This window comes from Protomyctophum bolini, assembly GCF_963924005.1.
Source record: "Protomyctophum bolini genome assembly, chromosome: 18".
Taxonomy (NCBI): domain Eukaryota; kingdom Metazoa; phylum Chordata; class Actinopteri; order Myctophiformes; family Myctophidae; genus Protomyctophum; species Protomyctophum bolini.
In genome coordinates, this window is record NC_137879.1 from 30,474,157 (window position 1) to 30,494,845 (window position 20,689).

General features: G+C 43.7%; 2 protein-coding genes across 2 annotated transcripts in view; both read right to left on the reverse strand.

The window, feature by feature from the left end:
• Positions 1-16,091, reverse strand: part of LOC308332477 (vesicle-fusing ATPase) — a 36,022-nt gene extending 19,931 nt beyond the window's left edge. The window contains exons 1-9 of the mRNA XM_080788384.1: positions 15,965-16,091; positions 12,910-12,995; positions 12,610-12,706; positions 11,302-11,341; positions 9,148-9,314; positions 8,674-8,781; positions 7,531-7,606; positions 5,831-5,986; positions 1,411-1,610 (exon numbers count right to left, since the gene is read on the reverse strand). Coding sequence (XP_080644510.1) covers positions 1,411-1,610; positions 5,831-5,986; positions 7,531-7,606; positions 8,674-8,781; positions 9,148-9,314; positions 11,302-11,341; positions 12,610-12,706; positions 12,910-12,995; positions 15,965-15,976 — 942 coding nt within the window. The 5' untranslated portion in view covers positions 15,977-16,091. The remainder of the gene's footprint in view (positions 1-1,410; positions 1,611-5,830; positions 5,987-7,530; positions 7,607-8,673; positions 8,782-9,147; positions 9,315-11,301; positions 11,342-12,609; positions 12,707-12,909; positions 12,996-15,964) is intronic.
• Positions 16,092-18,054: 1,963 nt separating this feature from the next.
• On the reverse strand, positions 18,055-20,061 carry LOC308333636 (sodium/myo-inositol cotransporter-like; the record flags this gene model as incomplete). Its single annotated transcript, XM_080790092.1, has 1 exon — positions 18,055-20,061. One exon carries the CDS (start codon positions 20,059-20,061, stop codon positions 18,055-18,057), a length of 2,007 nt encoding a protein of 668 aa, XP_080646218.1.
• Between the last annotated feature and the right edge of the window lie 628 nt (positions 20,062-20,689).

A 20,689-nucleotide genomic window follows, 5' to 3' on the forward strand; every position in this document is an offset into this window, starting at 1 on the left:
AGAGCTAGCATTTAAAACGGCCTTATTACTTGCTGGATGTGTGTGTGTGTGTGTGTGTGTGTGTGTGTGTGTGTGTGTGTGTGTGTGTGTGTGGACACGGAGGGGAGATGAGACAGTGATGGTCGGGTTTGGATGTTTACTTTGGACTCTCGCAACGAGTTTGTGCATTTTGTCTTGCACGGAAAATAGCCGATCTACAAGCTCACAAAGCGTTGCGAGACGCCGGCCTGCACTGTGTGTATAAACCAGGCGTCACTCTTCACCACCTAATGAGAGGCCAGTTTATCTTTGACCTATCCTCAGCCCCCTCCGCACGCACGCACGCACACACACACACACATACACACACACACACACACACACACACACACACACACACACACACACACACACAGACACACGCACCTGCGCATTTTACCATGTGTGCCGGTATGTCTGTGTGCACGCACGTTTGTATGCTTGCTTGCGCACACACAAACTTACACCTGTGCATGCACATTAACACGCACTACTACGACGCAAAAGCCAGAACTTTACCTCAGAGTTATTATAACCACGTCTGGCTAAAGGGCAGATCTCTCTCCACTCCTGCAGAAATTAGCCTCCTCTGTTTGGATAGAGGCGATGCTTATCAGGGACACGCAGGCGGGAGTGGGAGAATATTGACCAGTGCTAAGGAACGGGCTGTGAACAAACTCCTACGCTCGCTTTGACTTTTCATCTGATACGCCATTAATTGCTCAAAAAGTTCAGCAAAGTCACAGGTCTGTACCGACTACCTGGTATCTGGAAAAGGAAAAACACTGTAAAACACATATCGCTCGCTCGCTCACTCATCAACAACCGTGTGGCGTGTAAGGATTTACACTGTATCTTTTAAGGAGTTGTGGTACAATAGGAATCTTCCATCTTCTTGTTAATGTTCCGTTTTTGGTCTCGTCTGGCTGTGATTTGGCTTCTCGAGCAGGTGGCAGCACTTACACTAATCTGATTCTATTTTACGATGACAATAGTGGACGATTTATACAATTACATAAAAATGGCGCAAGTAGTGCTTTTTAATATGACATATTCTCAGCGGTGGCCGTTATTTATTCTGTGGGGACAAAATCATTGCCGAATGAAATGCAAATGTGCGCGCGTGCGTGTGTGTGTGGTCGGCGGTGGAGCTTCCCGCACAACAGTGTTCCTGCGCTAGAAAACACACGCTGAGATCAATCAAAAAAAGTTCTCTTTAGTTTAAGACATCTGTTTCCAACAGTGCTTAAGTGCATAAAAGTTTTAAGCAAACGTTTCAGTCCTCGACTATCATCACTGCTACTAGTGTGTGTGTGTGTGTGTGTGTGTGTGTGTGTGTGTGTGTGTGTGTGTGTGTGCGTGCATGCGCTTCTGTGTGACAGCAGGTCTCACCCTCTTCTGCTCATCCTCTGCATCGGCAAACAGTTTTCGGATGTTGGCCTCGGACTCTCCGACGTACTTGTTGAGGATCTCGGGGCCGTTGACGATCTTTGGCTCGCGGGCGTTGAGCATCTTGCCGATCTGGCGTGCCATCAGCGTCTTACCGCAGCCCGGGGGTCCATACAGCAGGATGCCCTTCACGTGCTTACAGCCTGGAGAGGAACACACACAGCCGAGGCTAGAGGACTGAACCAGAACAGCACTTTCTTAACCAATAGAGGGTGTGCGCATGCATAAAGTGAATGGAAAATCGAGTGGCAAAGTGACAGGAAAAGTGAGTTTAACATCGTTTAATGCAAGACTTTTCTGTTTGTATGGATTGTCAAGGCCAGAAAGTAGTTTTTAGCCACTCAGTAGGCATTCCTGCATAACTTTAGGGCGGCTGTGGCTCAGGAGGTAGAGCTGAGCAGGTCGTCTAATGATCCCTGGGTCGGCGGTTCGAATCCTGGCTCCTCCTGTCCACATGTCGAAGTGTCCTTGGGCAAGACACTGAACCCTACATTGCTTCCAATGAGTCGGTCGGTGTGAGCTCGCCACCATTGGTGGGTGAATGTGGGAAGGGAGTACGCTGGTGTCGACTATTCGCCGCTTCACCTCCCAATGTATGAATGAATGAACCATTGTAAAGCGCTTTGAGCACTTGGAAAAGCACTATAAAAATGCAATTCATTATTTAATACCCTCTATTAAAACCGGGAAAGCATCTGTGTTGTAGCACATTGGATGGCTATTTAAAAAATTGCAGATATACAAGCTCATGGCGCGTCACTTCGTACAGTGCTACAAGCTTGTAGATCTGCAAATTCTTTTGAATTGTGAAAATGTATATATAGATATAATTTTAAAGCGGTCAAATACATGTAATTTGGGGGGTCTTTGCCATGAAAAAGTGTGAGCACCACTGATATATCAACATACATCTTTCAGAAAACTGTTAAGAGATATTTGTAAAATCTAAATGGGTTAAGAAGACGTTTACCGTTCAACATTACCACCCAGGATCACCACACAGAGACCATATCACCACACAGAGACCATATCACCACACAGAGACCATATCACCACACAGAGACCATATCACCACACAGAGACCGAAGACGGGATTAGAGACAGACACCATTCTGACCCGCTGGCTTCGTCCCGTCGTAAACACCACCATCTCTCCAGATGGGGAGTAAACCGGTTCCAAACAGCTCTCATTAGCAGCGAGCCATCACTTCCCCAACAACATATCCCTGCCCCGTAAAAGACTACGTCTGGAGGGGAATGACAGAGTGGTCACAGACGGTGCTTCAGTCCGGCAGGTCTGGACAGCATGGCTCCTTTAATGGCTTGTTGCACCTGTTTTAATGACATTTATCCCAGACTAATTGCGAGAGGCCTCAGATAACCATCTGAGCTGCCATTTGGGGCTGCAGCCAGGATGACAGGTGAGGGGGGGGGGGGGGGGGGGGGGGTTCTACCCAGGTAGAGTGGTGGGTTAGACTATACTAGAGGATAGTAAAGGTTTGGCCTGACTTGCTTCACCTTTATAGGAGCAAAGGGCAGACAAGGTGAGAGTGCAAAGCGTGCACGCACACGCACACACACACAAACACACACACACACACACACACACACACACACACACACACGACTATCATAAACAAGTACACACATAGGGTTGACACAATTATTACATAATTACGCGTGATTAAGATAATCGTTTTGAGATAATCGCAATAATTTTGTCATAATCGTTTTCCATGTTGAAAGATGTTTCCGCTATGTTTTTACGATCTTAATTAAAACGATTTATTTTAAAAACATACCAGTCATTTCTTGGTATATTCCAGTTATTTGTCATATTTGCCCTGTGTGCACCTTTTCATTACGAAGCCTAAAAGGCAAACAGAAATGTAATTTCTATTCATAATGTTCAAATTCCTAATGTCAAAAACACAATTAAATCGCAATCATTTCTGTGACAATTAATGTATAACTCAAATGTATAAAGGTGACAGGCCTACACATACTGTAGACCTACCCTCCTGTAGGCCAAAACCAGCCATAAAAAGAGTGTGAAGTGATAATAGAAATAATAAAAAGTAGCTACAATTTTAAATCAGGTTTTTGAAACACACACACACCTCTGTCCTGTGTGAGATTTTGTCTGTCAACACTGCGCTCTCTCGTCTCGTCACTGGCCAGTTACAACCTTTACCTTTAGCTGGCTCCTCTATCAGGAATCTCATTACAGAGTAGCCAGCTGGACACAGCCAGGGGCCAGCACACTCACACACACACGCGCGCGCGTGCACCCGCGCACAGACACATACACCAACTCTCACACACACACACAAGCTAAAGGCCAGCTAACACGCACTGCACAGCCACACACATACAGTACACACCTGCTAAATGCCATTTCACAACAACACTGCTGGATGCCACCGGCTGCAAAGTGTGTGAATGGAGTTAGAGTGTGTATATCAGGTTTTGCTGATGCATAAGTGACTTTGGGAAGGCGCGCGCACGCACACGTATGGTGTGACTTGTTTCATTGATGTATACTGGTGACCATGACCGGAAATTGAACAACTCAGGACAAATTCTCATCTAGTCGTCCAATTATAAACACATTAACTTCAGGGATTTGAGGTCAGTGTGGTGTTTACTCAATTAGACATCTGGGTGCAGACAGTGGTTCCCAAACTTTTCAGCCAGGCAGTGACCCAAATAGAAATGAAAAAATTCACCCGGGACCCAAACCAAACTTGTGAAAATAGCAGATCAAAATAGCTCACAACATGGGCTGTGAGCTTGTAGATAAGCTATTTTCACTACTTCTTAAATATTTGTTCTAATTTATGGCATGTCTTCGATTTTTCTTTCATTTCTTGATGACATTACTGGGAGAAAATTTTTTTTGTCTTTTATTCATGAAAAGTTTTGCTTTTTTGGGATTTAAAAAAAATATATGTTTTGAAATAATTAAAACTCACATGTAGAAAACAAAAACTAAGGAGACCCAACAATGGTAAGGGGTGCAGTAGGATATGTGACACGTGTCATAGCCCTAGTAGTAATAATAATAATCTTTAGTGTCCCGGAGGATATTTGTCTTCACAGTCAAACACCCACATCAAAAACAACACATTACACCAAGACAATACAAAAACATGAGGTCTCTACTGTATACAGAAGGGAAGTTTGTTTAAAGCCGCGATGGCTGAGGGGACTTAAACAAAGTCCAGGGGTGGCACGCAGGGGGTTCATCATTTAAGATGCATGTCCTTTAGCAAAGTGAGTCAGAATGGCTATTTACGAGTGTAGGGATCGTTCAGTCCATAGACGAAGAGGGCGGAGGAGGAGGAGGGGGGGGGGCGACCGTGTCATAAGTCATCTGCTGACAGCTGACGAACAGGAGAAGAATCTCAAAGGTATACACACTGTATCTGTTCACCGTCAGTATTTTACCCTTGGGTTCCGCCAATTCAAACAATGGCGGCTTTCTCAAACGGTAATATTCAGAGTCGTGCGCGTGTCGTAATATTGATTTAGGGATTCGGGGCACTAGGCGAGCACTCCGTCGACTCCTGTTTATTTCATCTGGTTCCAGAAGATCTGATTGACTGATTGGTTTTGGCAGCTCAAACTAATCCCCTCCAAGTTCACGCTCCCTTGTCAACGCGGTCCCAGTCCAAACCTAAGTGCGTGCTGAAACACAAGCTTCCAGGAATAAGAGGCAGCATGCTTCAGTTTTGGGTGTTTTGTTGTGAACTTGTGGGTGACTTCAATGACTTGTGCCAGTTAGACAACAACAACAACCGTCAAAATGCACAAGAGCAAGGCACTTGACATCCCAACAAATTCAATGGCCAGTGGCCGGCAGCTGGATGCTTGAAGCCTGCACTAACCAGCTTCCAGGTGTACTGGGTTGAAGCATGACATTGCTGACATAGATATACAGTATATAAGAAAGGCTACATGGCGCAAGGCGGAGTCTAGAGCGCCGTTCACCGGCGGCCATCTTGCAACAGTCAAACTTTTCTGGTACGTTCTATCGTAGCTGGTTATCTGCTCGAACAAAAATACTCTTGACGGATTTACAAGCGGTTTGGTTCATTACAAACGTTATCAGCGTGGCTATGATTCAGCATGCTTATCCGCTTAATGTTATATGAAAGTACATCATAGGTATGCTGACGTCTCTGACGTTTATACCATTTGAAAATTGATAGAAAATGTAGCAAGTTATGGTCATTTAAAAGGTTACCATGGATAAGACACAATGTTATGAGTGAGCGAGCTGACTGTAGCAAGATGGCCGCCACGTGGCGACGTTGCTCTCCATTGGCCAGCAGCGCCGGGCATGTCATCTATAGCTCACCCATCTGTTCCACGATATCCGGAGGGAACACTCTGGAGGCGAAGGCTCGGCGGAAGATATCAGAGAATTCCTTGTCGAGGCCTCCGATGCCCATCCGCTCAAAGTTCCAGTCTGGGTTGATGATGGACTGACGAGATTCCCTGGTCTTAGCCTTCCCTGGACACACACACACACACACACACACACACACACAAAAACAGTAGCATTTAAATAAGAGTCGGCTGTCATTGTCAAGTCAATGTCAAACAGAACAATGAAACATGAACACATGCATTTATTTTCACTTTTTCTGTTCTTCATTTTATGCCTGCCGTTTCCCTTTTATGAGAAGAACTATAGTGCAATTATTACATATCAAATGGTTCCACGTTTAAACAAAACATGTTACAAAACATGCATGTCAAGTGAACATCACTGTATGTTATCAGAAAGGTGTCATTCCATGTGTATCTGAATAAGAGTGATTGATTTACGATGTGATTGATTGATTGTTATGATGCCTAACTTCTAATGAAAATATGAATGAAAGTGGACATTACATATTTATGTACTGTACTATACTGTGTACTATACTATATGTATGTACTAGTATGTACTATACTGTGACATGAAGAGAAACGGAGGATCGTCTAAATGTAATTGCATGCTGCCCCCTTGTGGTTTTATTATGAAATAACCCAGTCGGCTGAAGGAACTGTCAAAGCTGATATTAGCAGGGCTATGTTGTATCGCCTGGAAAAACACTCTCCCTGCTGCATTAATATCCTCATAAATGGGACCAGGGAGCATCCGATACCAGAGCCAACCACTCAACATTAAGGCTCTCCATCCAGACAATCCTTCATTAAATGTTTATATTTTGAAAGTGAAGATCCATGCATACCAGCTCAGTGGCCTTGTGGTTAGAGTGTCCGCCCTGAGACTGGGAGGTCGGGGGTTCGATCCCCAGGGCAGGTCATACCAAAGACTCTAAAAATGTGACCCAATGTCTCCCTGCTTGGCACTTGGCATCAAGGGTTGGATTGGCGGTAAGTCCCTGTGACATACTAGCGTCATGTCCAGGGGGTTTACTTGTACATCAAAGCTGCCTCACGCTACAGAAACAGGAGATAGGCTCCTGCCCTATGGGCCTCATGACAGCATGGCTTACTTACTTACCACTTGTAAACAGAATGTGTGTTCTAATCTCGGAAAAGTCCATTTATATTTTACAATTTAGGCAGAGAGCAGATGCTCTTAATCCAGAGCGATTTACAGTAAACAAGAACAACACATGGTAATACATCAAATACATAGAAATAGTCACCAAGAATCATAAACAAGCTACGAACCTAACATCCGTCTAACAGTAGAATATCTGTACAGTGAAACTACGAGTATACACTATAGAGTGCTATGTCTACATAACATGCTATCTAAATTACATAAATTGAGCCTTTGCATTCCCCTGTAGTGTAAGGTTGTCGGGGCTAGGGCAAGTGCTACGGCAAGTGCTTCGGGCTAAGATGGAGTCTGAAGAGGTGGGTTTTCAGACTACGGCGGAAGATTGGGAGTGAGTCTGCAGTTCTGATTGCAATGGGAAGTTCATTCCATAGTTTTGGAGGCAGAAGGGAGAAGAGTAATTTTACACGTGAAAACAAGTCATTTCATCTAATGATGTGTGAACAATGGTGAAGTGCTGTGTTCGCCTGGACACTCACCAACCAAGGTTAGCGACGAGCTCTCAGCCTTCTCGAAAATCACCTGGCTGTTGCCCAGCAACAAACCAATTGCAATCTGAAACAGACAACAAGCCTGGATGAGAACAGGAAATAATAGGGCTAATAGATCCATCATCCTGCCTGCTTGTTCATTTAATCAGTCTGATCCTGTGTCTAGGTGAGGGGGGCAGTGGAGCCAATAGTGTCTGAAGCCAGTAGGAAATCCTGACTTGTGGCGCTGTCATTGGGCCCAAAAAACCCCATAGCTCCATAGAGGTCCATGTATTTGGGCCCAACTTCACCTAGACTGTATTACCTTAATAAACACTGCCATGAATACTTTCTGCTTCCAGTCACTATAGTTTAAAGTCTCATTTCTCATGTCATAATATTCTTTTTGGAAAATTATGGTCCCATTTATTTAAAGAAATTATGTTCTGAGGGGCGTGGCTACCTTTAGAGTCTATGATCGGGATCCACCCCCGCTCGAGTCAAAATAAAAACCAACGAAGAAGAAGGGGGGGGGGGGGGGGGGGGGGGGGAAGTCCCGCCTCGTTGTCTGGGCCAGCCAATGGCCAGCTGGGCCCAAACGGATCTAGAAAGATGGCGATTTACAATTCAAGGACTTACAGGCTTCATCTTACGTCCCTATCAGACCCGGAGAACGCTTTGTCCATATTTTCTTTACAGTCTATGAAACACAATCTACTGTAAATATCTCAATAGAAGAGCAGGGAGACAAAATTGCAACCACGCTAATTGTGTACGCTATATTGTATATTGAAAATGCATTTCATTGTATTAACATACAAGCAATCACTTGTATGACAGTAGTGCATGCAAAATTACATTAAATAGCAAGTCTTTTCTGCCCATTTCCTTGAGGACTGCCAATTACTTCCGTACTATAAATAGGCCATTTAATGAAAGGCCTGACAACATGAGTGTGTGTTGTACATCATGGGAGAAGACTGGTCTCCTGGTGCCTTATTGTGTACATGGTTATGTGTGTACCATGGGAGGAGAGTAGTCTCCTGACACCTTGTGGTCACAAGGTGTATGTGTACGTCATGGGAGGAGAGAAGTTTCCTGGCACTGACTGTACCTGGTCTTTCTGGTTTCTGGTTTTTCCTGGTACTTTACCTGGTTTTTCTTGCTGGAGGCATTCACTTCCTTGAGGATGTTGGGGTCAAGTGCTTCGATGTCCTTGATCAGCAGGCCAAACAGCTTATCACAGAAGCTAAACACGAACTAGTCAACAAACAAAGAGAGGACAAGTATGAACAACCAAATCACTAGGAGATCAAGAATAGCAAGGATTACATTACTTTAATCCATTTTAGTGCTACACAATGCACACGCAACCTGTAAATCTAGGATCATCCAGATTGAAGCCTTTTAAGTAACATAGTATGACACACAGCAGACTAATAATTTGCCTCAGACACATTCAGACATGCTATCAATTTGGATGACTTTAGAATTTCAACTTTTAAGTGTACAATAACATCCATCATGAACAACACTGAGATGCATCTTTGAGCTTATATACAGAATATGAAAGGAAGGCAGGCTGTGGGACTCTAGTATGATGAAGGCTTGGTTATTGATCAGTACCTGCTGGCCAGTGCTGAAGGCCTGGTTATTGAAGTGCTGTATGAATTCAGCTGCCATCTTGTCGGAGTCATAGGGGTTGCTGTCTATACTCTTCTTCTGCAAGAAGTCAACCTCCACTGTCATGGTGCCAACACACTGTCTGGTCTTGTCAAACTTGTAGTTTGTCACTGCAAAGTGGAAGAGGCAATGATATGAATAGTGAATTTGTTCTACTTAGGAGACAGCAATCCTTCTCCACTTAATAATAATTTATATTTTCTGGACCTAAACTGCTGCCACGCCGCTAGAAAAAAAACAGCCACAAAACAAAAGTATACTGAACTCCTTATCCATTGAACGTCTTAACTTCTTGCTTATGAGAAGGAGTGGCGCACACTACTTACAAGAGGATAAACATGGTCAAAACCTGACAGATTGATGAATTTGCACCCATTTTCTACATCAAAGTGCTGCTAAGGGTCGAGCTCACCCGGTTCAACACTACTTCAACAAAAGGTTTGCGTACACATTGCTGCAATGCAATCTCAAGTAAAAATAATTACTTACAAATCTACATTCTCATTTCGCACAGCTTGTTCTAATCTCATTAGTACATTTGGCATGGCTTTCCAAAGAACCGACTGTCTCGTTAGCTTGTTGGTATAATTACTAGTGTTCACTTCCACGGTCTGTGACTCCAGGTGTTGAAATGATTTCAAACACTGACGACTAAGTCTCTAATTGGGTTATATAAACAAGTTGAGCTGGTGGTGGGTCTTTTCATACCAGAGAATATGTAGCTGTTTGATTAGAGGAACTCGGGTAAACAGTGCTGCACAATAAATCGAAAAAAGGAATCTCATTTTGTGAAGAATCTTGCAGCACTAGTTGGCTGTTCAATTCATTTGAATGCAGTATTCAGCAACTACAGACTAAAGCCAAAAGATAATCGTGTGAGAATCCCACCTCTTGTAGTGGAGGAGAATGGAGAATTGTGCAGCACTACTGGTAAACGCTCCTCTAAAAGCCCGTCTGTCTTCATACACTGTGCTTCGTGTTCAGACAGCCGATGATTCAGACTCAACGTCGATTATGGAAATGAGCCATTAGTGTCTCACAGCGTTGTTTCATACCCCGGCCGACACTCATACGAAATGCATAGTACAGCGCAAATGATAACCGGAAGACCGATCTGTTAACGGGCATACACCAATGCGTTTAGCTGGATATTCAAATAAGAAGCATATTTCAGTCTTCCTGAATGATGATTTAAGCTACAATTAATGTCAAGCTACCATGACATTATATAATGGGGTGGTGGTGGTGTTATATGAAAGAAAAGGCCTTCTCTTCCCCTGGCACCATTCCAATCTTTAAGAAAGATGTCCAGTGTCACCAAGCAATGGCATAATTATACCCTTCGTCCCACTCCACTCCACCCCCGCAACATTTAAGTAATGACTTAGCGGGTACGGCTAAATCAACACTAATGTATGTATATTCCGTAAGTGAGATAAAACACTGTGGCTTTTGACGTAGGATGCAGTTTGCCTGCATGACTTCTTCTACAAGGGATGAAGTCTGAGCTATGTTTGCAGGCTTGTACATGGCAAAAATTCAGCAATGGCTTTGACTTTATTTGACTAAAATCAGACCTTTGGTCTAATTGACACAGGTGAAGATGGGAGCAACAGAGAATAGAGGTGGCATTGACACAGGTGAAGATGGGAGAATATGTCATTCCACATTGAACTTACGATTCAATTTGATTAGGATTCACCCGTTAATGATTCAATTTAATACTTCGATGCATCTACATTTTCTAATACTCCATGACTCCCAAAAAAAATCATTTTGATTGTATTCAAGAGCAAAAGTGAATCTGCCCGTTATATAGTTTTGTTCAAAACAGGCCACTCTTTCAAACTTTGAAAGCCAATCAGGATGGAATATGAAAAAACTCTGCCTCCTGGTGGTGCTAAAACAGGCCGATGTGAAACAGTTTTGTTTCGCAGTTAAATTAGTATGTCTTATGACTCCGAGTAAGGAACTGACTTTGGGTGGATTAATTTGTAGCATGTGTGGGCACTGGGTAGCATTACATCACCCTGCCTACCACTGAAAACAGCGACTTGAGGGACAGACAACAGATTCACCATTCCACAGATCTCTTACCTTCAACCTCCTGACCAATGGACAGGCCCGCCCATTTTCTCTGGAATACAAAACAGCAAGCAATTGAGTCAACCACACAGGCTTCTGCTTCTCTTTGTATTTACATATTTACATAGTTCTTCTAGCTATGAATAGACACGGGCAACAGGGATGCTAATGCTATTTTTTGCTATCTGGTTACCCGGCAACATGGTTTTGGCAAGTACACAGCTATCATCATTATTATGTAAATGACATCAACCAATAAGAGTTTTTTCCACAAACACAGCAGTGTAACGTTCCTCTGGAGCATGGTCTTATTTCACAACATATATATATGGCATGTTGAACACTTTACGGTTGGGCGATATTAATATAATAAAATATGGTGATATTTCTTATTTATTTATATATTATCATGTCATGACATACGAGAGCGAAACAGGTTGTCAATCTAGTATTAGGTAAAAGAAAAAGAAAATGTATTACTGTACTGTAATGCATCCTTTAAGGCCAGGAAAAGACAACGATTACGCTATATCACAGAATTTCAATAAACAAAATCCAAGACAATATCTAGTCTCTTATCACAATATCAATATTATATCAACATATCGCCACTCTCAGCTCTTTCTTTTTTTTAAGTACTTATAAATGGGGCACCATACAGTATGTGCCTGGTGATTCAATTAATCAACTATTATTAACCAATTGTAGTGTACAAGCTGCTGCAGAATAAGACCTTTGTGAGGAGGTTACTGTAGTACCTGTGTGGCGCTGAGGCTGTCAAGTTTTATAGACGGAGGAGCAGAGAGGGGAAAAAAGGCCAGAGAGAAAGAGCAGTGACAGACAGATTGAGACAAAGAGTGAGAGAAACGTGCATGCAGACGGGCTCTCACAGAAAGAAAACAACGCAGGCAGTGCAGAAAGCGTCAATTCAACGAGGTTATAAACGGACACAATACTGTATAAAACGGAGGGGGCTGTATACACAACAACGGGGTGTTTTTAACAGTTAAAATGAGTAACATGGACTTGTTATACAAGAATACTTTGACAACTATATGGAGTCTGTTAGGGATCAGGAACAAATTCAGAACACAAATAACATAACACAGCCAAATCCTGAATGTCAATTCAAATTGACCCTTACAGGTCCTAGATATTAGTTAGTACTTCTATTTTGCCTTCTAACACAGGAATATTGTTGAACATGTGTGTGTATAGGACATAAACTGGTTTGCCAGTGTGTTTGCTAGTCAGCTAGTGCACTGGTTCAAACAGATGCCATGAGATATTTGGTTATTGAGGAGCATTATGACATGGTACCTGTGGCAGGCTGAAGGCGATGGTTCCCGGGACGACACTGGCGTGCGTCTTCACCGTGAACACATACTTGTGGGTCACGTTGCGCACCGTCACATGTCTGCATTGATGGGGGTTGGAGAAAACGAGAGGAGTTGGACGTTTTTCGATTAAACACCCCAAACATGGCTGAAAACACAGGCACGCATATCCACGCACAAATCCACGCCGAGCTGTACATTTGGGCATGTGACAAAACTACTGAAGTGGTCAGTCATGAAACATAACACAGAACACTTATTTTAAATGTGGCACTCCACTCACTGTTCAAACTGTGGATCCTTCTCACTCACGACAGCACAGTTGGTTAGCGACAGCTCGTCGGTCGGGCATCTCGCCGCTTGCATAGTCTGGAAAGAAATGGCAGTGAGAGAAGTTAAGCTTGATTCCCACCGGGGGCCGACTGAGGCATGCATGTGGTTTGCATGTTCTCCCCATGTTCATATGGGGATCCTTCTCCCTCATCAAAACGTGTGTGATAATTAGTGTTAGGAACATACTGCACTACTCCTGCCAGGGTCCTAGACCAAGACACTGGCATTAGAGCATAGTTATAAAGGATAGCGAGCGGACCGGGAGCGACTGTCCCGCGACTGCCCCGCAATGAACACATTAACTCGGGCAACTCGTGAATATTTGCCCCCCTGTGCCACTCATTACATATCAGCTACATGTGTTTGATTTCTGCGACGTGATGTAGGCATATAATAAATATTTGTTTGTTTCAGATAGATTTGTATTAGGGGCGTGGTTTCCCTTTCGCTGCTCTTTCAGAGAGATCAGACAGAAAGCAAACCTAACTTAGGGGAGACAGCATGAAAGAGGAGAAAGACTTCAAGAATCAATGTTCACTCAAATCCACACTGCTCACTTCCAATGCTCTGAAGGATTAGACACATTGATTAGCCATTGCTGGGACTCAGTCTGAGACAAATTGAACAGAGTAGTGAAATGTGAGGGGGGGGGGGGGGGGGGGGGAACAAAGGCACGAATAACAAAATGTACTTGTTTGCCAGCTGCAATTTTGTCAAAAGGACAGACTTATAATATACTGTAGATATTTGTGTATTTTTTGCTCTTAATTCTTCCAACAAACAGTCACAAATGGACAGGGCCAACCCCTGTCCAGAACACTTGCTTGTATATATACAGATAAACTGTACCCCCACACACACACACACACACACACACACAACAGTATCACCTGGCTACTAGTGGCTACTATTTCCTATAAATTGTGACAGATTACAGACAGTACTTGCCTACAGAGCTGAACAGTGGGAAGTGAGAGGTGCGGTAACTGTGGTGATTCAATAAGCAGCTCTGCGAATGCAGTCTCTGCACTGACACCATTATCCTCCTCTGTGGCCAGGCAATGTCTGGGAACTATTGAATTTCTCATGGTTGCTATTACCTTCCCTTACTGCTTAGCTTTGCTGATAATTATTATTTTGCGTTTTGAGGGCTAGTGGCACCTCAGATAGAATACATACAGTCAATAAAGCTTTACAGGGCTGTGTCGTATATTCATGCATGTGGTGGAGTTGCCTTTGCCTCTGTGCTCTGTGTGCAATTCAATGGCATCCTCCCTCTCCATGTCTTCCCATGGCCCTGTTGCAAAATCACTAAGAGAAAGTTCACGTCACTGAATCTTCACTGGGCTGAATTATTGATTATAGACAAATTGCCAATGGCTCCATTAGCTAATTGCATAACCTCAGACAATTATGAGAATATTATGTAGTCAAGACATTGTCTCCAACAGGCCGAAGGCATGGGGAGAGAGTATGTATTGCACTCCGTCCGTCCATCCGTGTGTGTGTGTGTGTGTGTGTGTGTGTGTGTGTGTGTGTGTGTGTGTGTGTGTGTGTGTGTGTGTCCGTACCAGCTCATCTCCAGCACTGTTGGCCTCATCCATGCCACACTGCACACACACTCCCTGGATGCCAACAATGAACCTCTAGGCTCTGCCCCAAATATTTCACAACGGCCTGTTATAGCGCCAACATTTCCCATATTCCATCCTGATTGGCTAAGATTGGCTTTCAAAGCTTGCATGACTGGTCCATTTCTTGGTCCATTGTTATGGCTGCACTAGGTGTAGGGTCAGCATCTCTTTTCAAACAAACATTTTGTGTTTGAAAAGAGATGCTTGTAGATGCTTATTTTATATTTAGACCACAAAATAACAAAATGGCCAATTTTGCATCAAGGTGCCCAGTGCTGACCGATCCTGTATCCTGCCGCTCAAGAGCATTTAATGCTCTTCCACAAGCACTTAGTTTCGCCACCAAACCAAACAGAGGACTGTCGTGGGTCCTGTGTCAACATGTTGAGCATTATTATGGAAAAATACTAGGTAAATTCTAGAAAATAAAGCAAAGAGAGTCACTTAGTTGTTAGCCAGGCAGGCAATGTAGTATACCGACAGTATCCAGGGTAAGAGAGGGCTGATCTTTGCTGTTGCGTCTCAGATACACTACTTGAACTATAGCCTTTCAAGGTCAGAACCTGAGAGGCAGATTTTATAGTAAATGGAAATGAGAAATATGGCCTAGTGCAATATAGATAAAATAAAAAGTGTTTGGCAATAGCATAACGTCATCAGGAGTTATACTGTAGGCTATATAGACTCATCTCCATTCTCAGTTTAAATCGTAATGCTGTTTCAAGTGGTAAGTTATATAATGGACATTCTTTGAATTCTCCCCAACCATAATCAGCAGTGTGATCATTTGTGATCAACATAGTCCACAAACACTCATACTACTCCAGAGTGTCATGACAATATTATTCGTTTTGTCAAGGAGAATTTGAAGAATCTTTGTTTGGTGGGAACATTTTTGTGCTCACACGGGCTCACACATGCTTTTGTTTACATTGTGATGGTCAACAGTATACACTGACGGGTCTGTGGACGGTGGACCATTCATGTGAAGCAGTTCCAACTTGAATTCCTTAGTTCTGATCTAAACCGGTTTTATTTGGGACTACAATTTCATTTCATTTATCAAAGTTGGTGTGATTAGATTAGATAGATTTAGAGAGAATGTGTTTGCGTGTCCACAGTCCAGTACCTCCTTGTACATTAGAAACCAACAACTAGACATTATGGTAGGTAATAACATTTCAGTCATAAGACAGCCCATCCGTCTTCCGGGGTTTTATGTGACGTATTACTGCCACACAGCAGTGTGTGCTGTGTATGATCCGTGGAGAACCCACCAGTTCCTTCCTTCAATAACGTTGCGTTACGTAACAGTGGGTGTGCAGTTAAAAGTGCTCATCGGAAAACGTATTTTGGTTAAAATAAACTCACCCGGCCGGCCATCTTGGTATGTTTCACCCACTGGATATATTCAAGAACAATTCAGCATAAACGTTGCGCCACAGGCTACATTCACCACCGGACACACTGACTGCTGAGCGTGAGTGCTGAACTCTGGTGCTGGTACGGTGGGGGTGGCCAAGTTCCAACGTACATGATGTAATCACGCACGCATTGCGTGGAAAATGAATAGAAGGAGAAAGCCGACCGGGCACTTTTTGCGTAGAGGAGTGAGAGAGCAGGATATCCTATCCTAGATGGAGCTATCAGCTATGGTTCCATAATACTTGACGTTGAGACTGTCTGTCTATTAATATATGCCTACACTACAGCATTTCTAGTGGTAGTATAGTGGACAATTTAAGTACTCAACCCAGACAATAGATACTTCTGATCAAAATCAACAAGTGAAAGTTGTCATACCGGTATTTGGACTTGAGTTAAAATAGGCCTAGGCTACGTTTTAAAAATGAGTAGCCTAGTATTGAAAGTATTGAAAAGCTATAAGAAATTAGGAATCACAAAGTGAATTTTTATATACCAGACATTTTCAACAAATATCAATAAAAGTGAGAATGAAGCTGATCTACAAGCTCACAACACGCTGCAATGTGATGTGTTTTGAGCTTGACTGTGATCACTATAGCTATTTGCTAGCTATTTGAAATATACATTCATAATGTATTTTTCCACGTCTTAGAAATGTAGTGGTAATGAAAATTACAACTCTGTATGCCTTTGAAATCTATAGTGGACTAAGTGGAGTGAAAGTCATAATCCAAAAACATTTATGTGGCATAGCAGATCGAATTTAGAAGAAAGAAAAAAGATAATTCATGATGAAAAAAACTAAACAAATAGATATTGATAGGGACAAGGGGAAGGGGCAAGGGCTGAGGGGTAGGGTTAAAAAAGTATTTGGTTAAGGGCCTATAAGTGATCACACCATTCAGGACGCAGAAGTATTTTTTCTGCAGATTGTATGGTGCGATCACTGCGATGAATGCTGACAACATCAACGAAGTTCGATCTAGCATGTTCATCAAGGGCATGACAATAGAGAGACTACCACCAACCAGGGATTCTCTCTACTTCCACATTCAGCGTTCGCACTTCCAGTCATTGGTCTGGCGACAGGCCCACTTGCAGCACCCAGTTATGCCACCCCCTGAACATATGGGATGGAAGATTACTTATTAAATAATTACTAAACTTCCACACCTTTAAAACAGAAATTGATTCATCATACAGAAACATCAAATAAAGTACTGCAAAGTATCGCATTTGATCGAGATTTGTCAATTGTTGTTATTGTTATTTCTTAGTTTTGGCCCAGTATTACAAAAATGTATTGAAAGATAAATTTCTTGATTTTAGAAGAATTATTTATGAGAATTATAGCCGTTTCCAGTTTTGTTACTATGTTAATTACTCAATTTCTGACCACACGGTGACCCGTATCACTGGGCATACGGCAGAAATGGATTCAGCACATCAAAATCATATAGAAACAACCCATTAAGTACTTTTCCTTCAGGCTTTTGGCATTTCCGGATCAGTCTATGCATTAATACAGGCTGTTTCATATTTGTACACTGGTAATTGTTTTAAAGATTAGTTTTTCTGCCTTTATTTATAGCTCAAGTGAAGATGGAGGAAAGAGGGAAATGGGGAGACACACAGTAAAGATGTCAGGCTGCATTAGAGCCTTATACATGAGGGCAGGCCTATGTGTGGTACGGTACACGTCTCAGACCACCCGTCTCAAGTTTTGCCATTGACGATGAACGGAAGAAATGACGTAAATTAAACATCAAAACATTAAACGCCATTGACATTGAAGGGAAGATTTACGTCATATGTAAACGAGCAAATCAGCTAACCAATCACAGGCAATAGGCATTCTGTTTGGCCAGTATGAGATGATGCATGATGATGTATGATGATAATAGCTGAATATGACGTAAATTAAACATCAAAACATTAAACGCCATTGACATTGAAGGGAAAACTTGTAGCAATGTCAAATGTCCGCTATCATAAATCTTTCAATCTTCCCATCAGTTTAGTGTTGAACAAAACTATAGTGAGAAGTAAACATACATGAAGATGCCCAATGAGCAGACAAGTAGCAGGCCGACATTTAGCAGCAGTCTAATTCTGGGAGGCTCATACAGCATCTCCATAATAACCCTCTCATCCTCCTTGCTTCCCTTTGGCGGGGTGGTCTGTGCTCCCTCCTTGTGTCCACAAAACCAATTGATCAGACTCGGACCCATGCCGCGCTTTCCTTCCTCATCCCCGATCAGCTCTGCCTTCGAATTACCAATCTGTTCTCCAGGGGTGTTTGCCAGGGTCGTCTCTGTGCTATGGTGGCTCTCATTACGATTGCTCTTCTCGATGTCACCTTGATCCATTAGCGGAGCCTTGACGATGTTGCGCAGCCCCCACAAGGTAGTGGTGCGAACCTGCTCCTCATCTGGTGGGGGGGTGCAGAGACTGACCACCACAGTGACAATCCCTGACACCCAAAACAACCCTGCTGCCACATACATGTAATGGACGTCTGCAATGAAGGAAGGCCGATTATCTTGTTGATCGCAGAGAGGCTCGCGGTAGATAAAGGCCAGGATCAGACGCAGTGTGCCGAGTGTGAAGCCTGTCATGCCGCCCCAGAATGCACCCGTTTCGTTACAGCGTTTCCACAACACGCCCAGTAGGAAGAGGGCAGCGATAGGTGGAGTCAGGTAGCCAGCTACTTCCTGTATGTACAGGTACATCTGCCCGCCCTGCATTTCAACGACGACAGGGAGCCAGGCGATGCTAATGGCCACCATGAACACCACAAACAGTCGGCCCACGACCAGTAGTTCCCTCTGGGACACGTCTTTCCGAGCACTCTGGTAGATGTCCAGGGTGAATATGGTGCTGGCGCTGTTGAAGATGGAGTCTAAATCACTCATCAGGGCGGCAATCATGACCGCCATCATCAGACCCCTCAGGCCCACAGGCATCACAGACATGACCAGACGTGGATAGGCGATGTTAGAACAGCCGGCCCGAGAGCCGCACACTGCCAAGCAGTGCTCTGGCCCAATGCAGGCAATCTCATCTGCAAACAGGATCCGGGAAATCATACCTGGGATGACAATTATGAACATGGGCAGGACTTTAAGTAACCCAGCCATGAGTGTGGCACCCTTGGCATGAGCAATGTTCTTCGCTGCGAGTACTCTCTGGACAATGATCTGGTCAGCACACCAGTACCAGATGGAAGCCGGGGTTTGGCCAAGAAGGAACCCTGGCCAAGGCATGTCTCCGTCTAGAGGTCCACGAAGCATGTGCAGAGCATTAGGCTTGGGCTCGATGCGGCAGGAGTGAGCATAAGTAAAGTTGCCACTGGTCAAGATAGCAGACACATTGGGGACGGCCTGCATGTACTTTGTCCGAACACCCTCCAGCCCACCCACCTTAACCAGGCTGATCGCCATCAAGGTGAGGGCTCCACCAATCATCAACACTGCCTGAAGAGTATCTGTGTACATCACTGCCACGAGTCCGCCAGTTACTGTGAGCAGTGCAGTCATACCAATCAGAAAGATAATGGACAGATAAAGGTTCCAACCCAGTGACTCCTGAATGAACAGAGCTCCAGAATACAAGTTTACAGAGAGTTTGGTAAGCATGTAGAGCATTAAAGACAAGACAGCAAAGTAAACCCTCAGCCTGTTGCCTCCAAAGCGTTTGGACAGATACTCCGGCATGGTGTAGACCCCTGAGTGGATGTACACAGGGATGAACACCCAGCCCAGTAGCTGGAGCAGGAAAAGTGCGTTGAACTCGAATGCTCCCGCAGCGAAGCCACTTGCAGCTCCTGATCCAGCTAAGCCTATGAAATGTTCACTGCCGATGTTGCTGACAAACAGTGATGCTCCAATGACTATCCATGTCATAGAGCGCCCAGCCAGGAAGTAGCCACTTACGGTGCTGCGATTGGTCTTCCACGTGGCAAAAAACCCGATGCCTAACACCAAGACAAAATAAAGTGCTACGACGGCAATGTCAGCTGCCTCCATCGCAGGAGCCATCTTTTACAGATTAGCCTACATTAAGGAAACGCTCTGCTAAGTATTACCTAAATGTCTCAATATGTCAGATAAGTGACATAGCTGGCATGAATGTGATGTGTGTCATATGTCATGTGCATGTCATATGGGCATATAATATGTAGGGGAGAGCCGCCATGGTTGTAACGCGTCATGGTTGTAACATGCACATTTTCTCTTGATTGGTCGACTCCATCATGACGTCATCGCGTCAGTATATGTACAACAACGTACTCTACCCAGGAAGTATGACAATATGAAACATGACAATATGACAATAGGACAAATGACAATATGAGGAGGTAGACAAAACAGGAAAGGGCGCACACCAGTGTTGGTGAGGTGCTGGCCTAAGGCAGTAAATAAGTAAAAAATAGAAAAAGGCCGCACACTCGTAGCCACGAATCGATGCTGTATATTTAACGTTTCGACCTTTCGGCCTTCTTCAGGGAAATTAAAACGTTTCCCTGAAGAAGGCCGAAAGGTCGAAACGTTGGATAATAATAAATATACAGCATCGTGGCTACGACTACGAGTGTGCGGCCTTTTTCTCATTTTTACTCAATATGACAATATGAAACATGACAATATCACAATATGACAATGTATA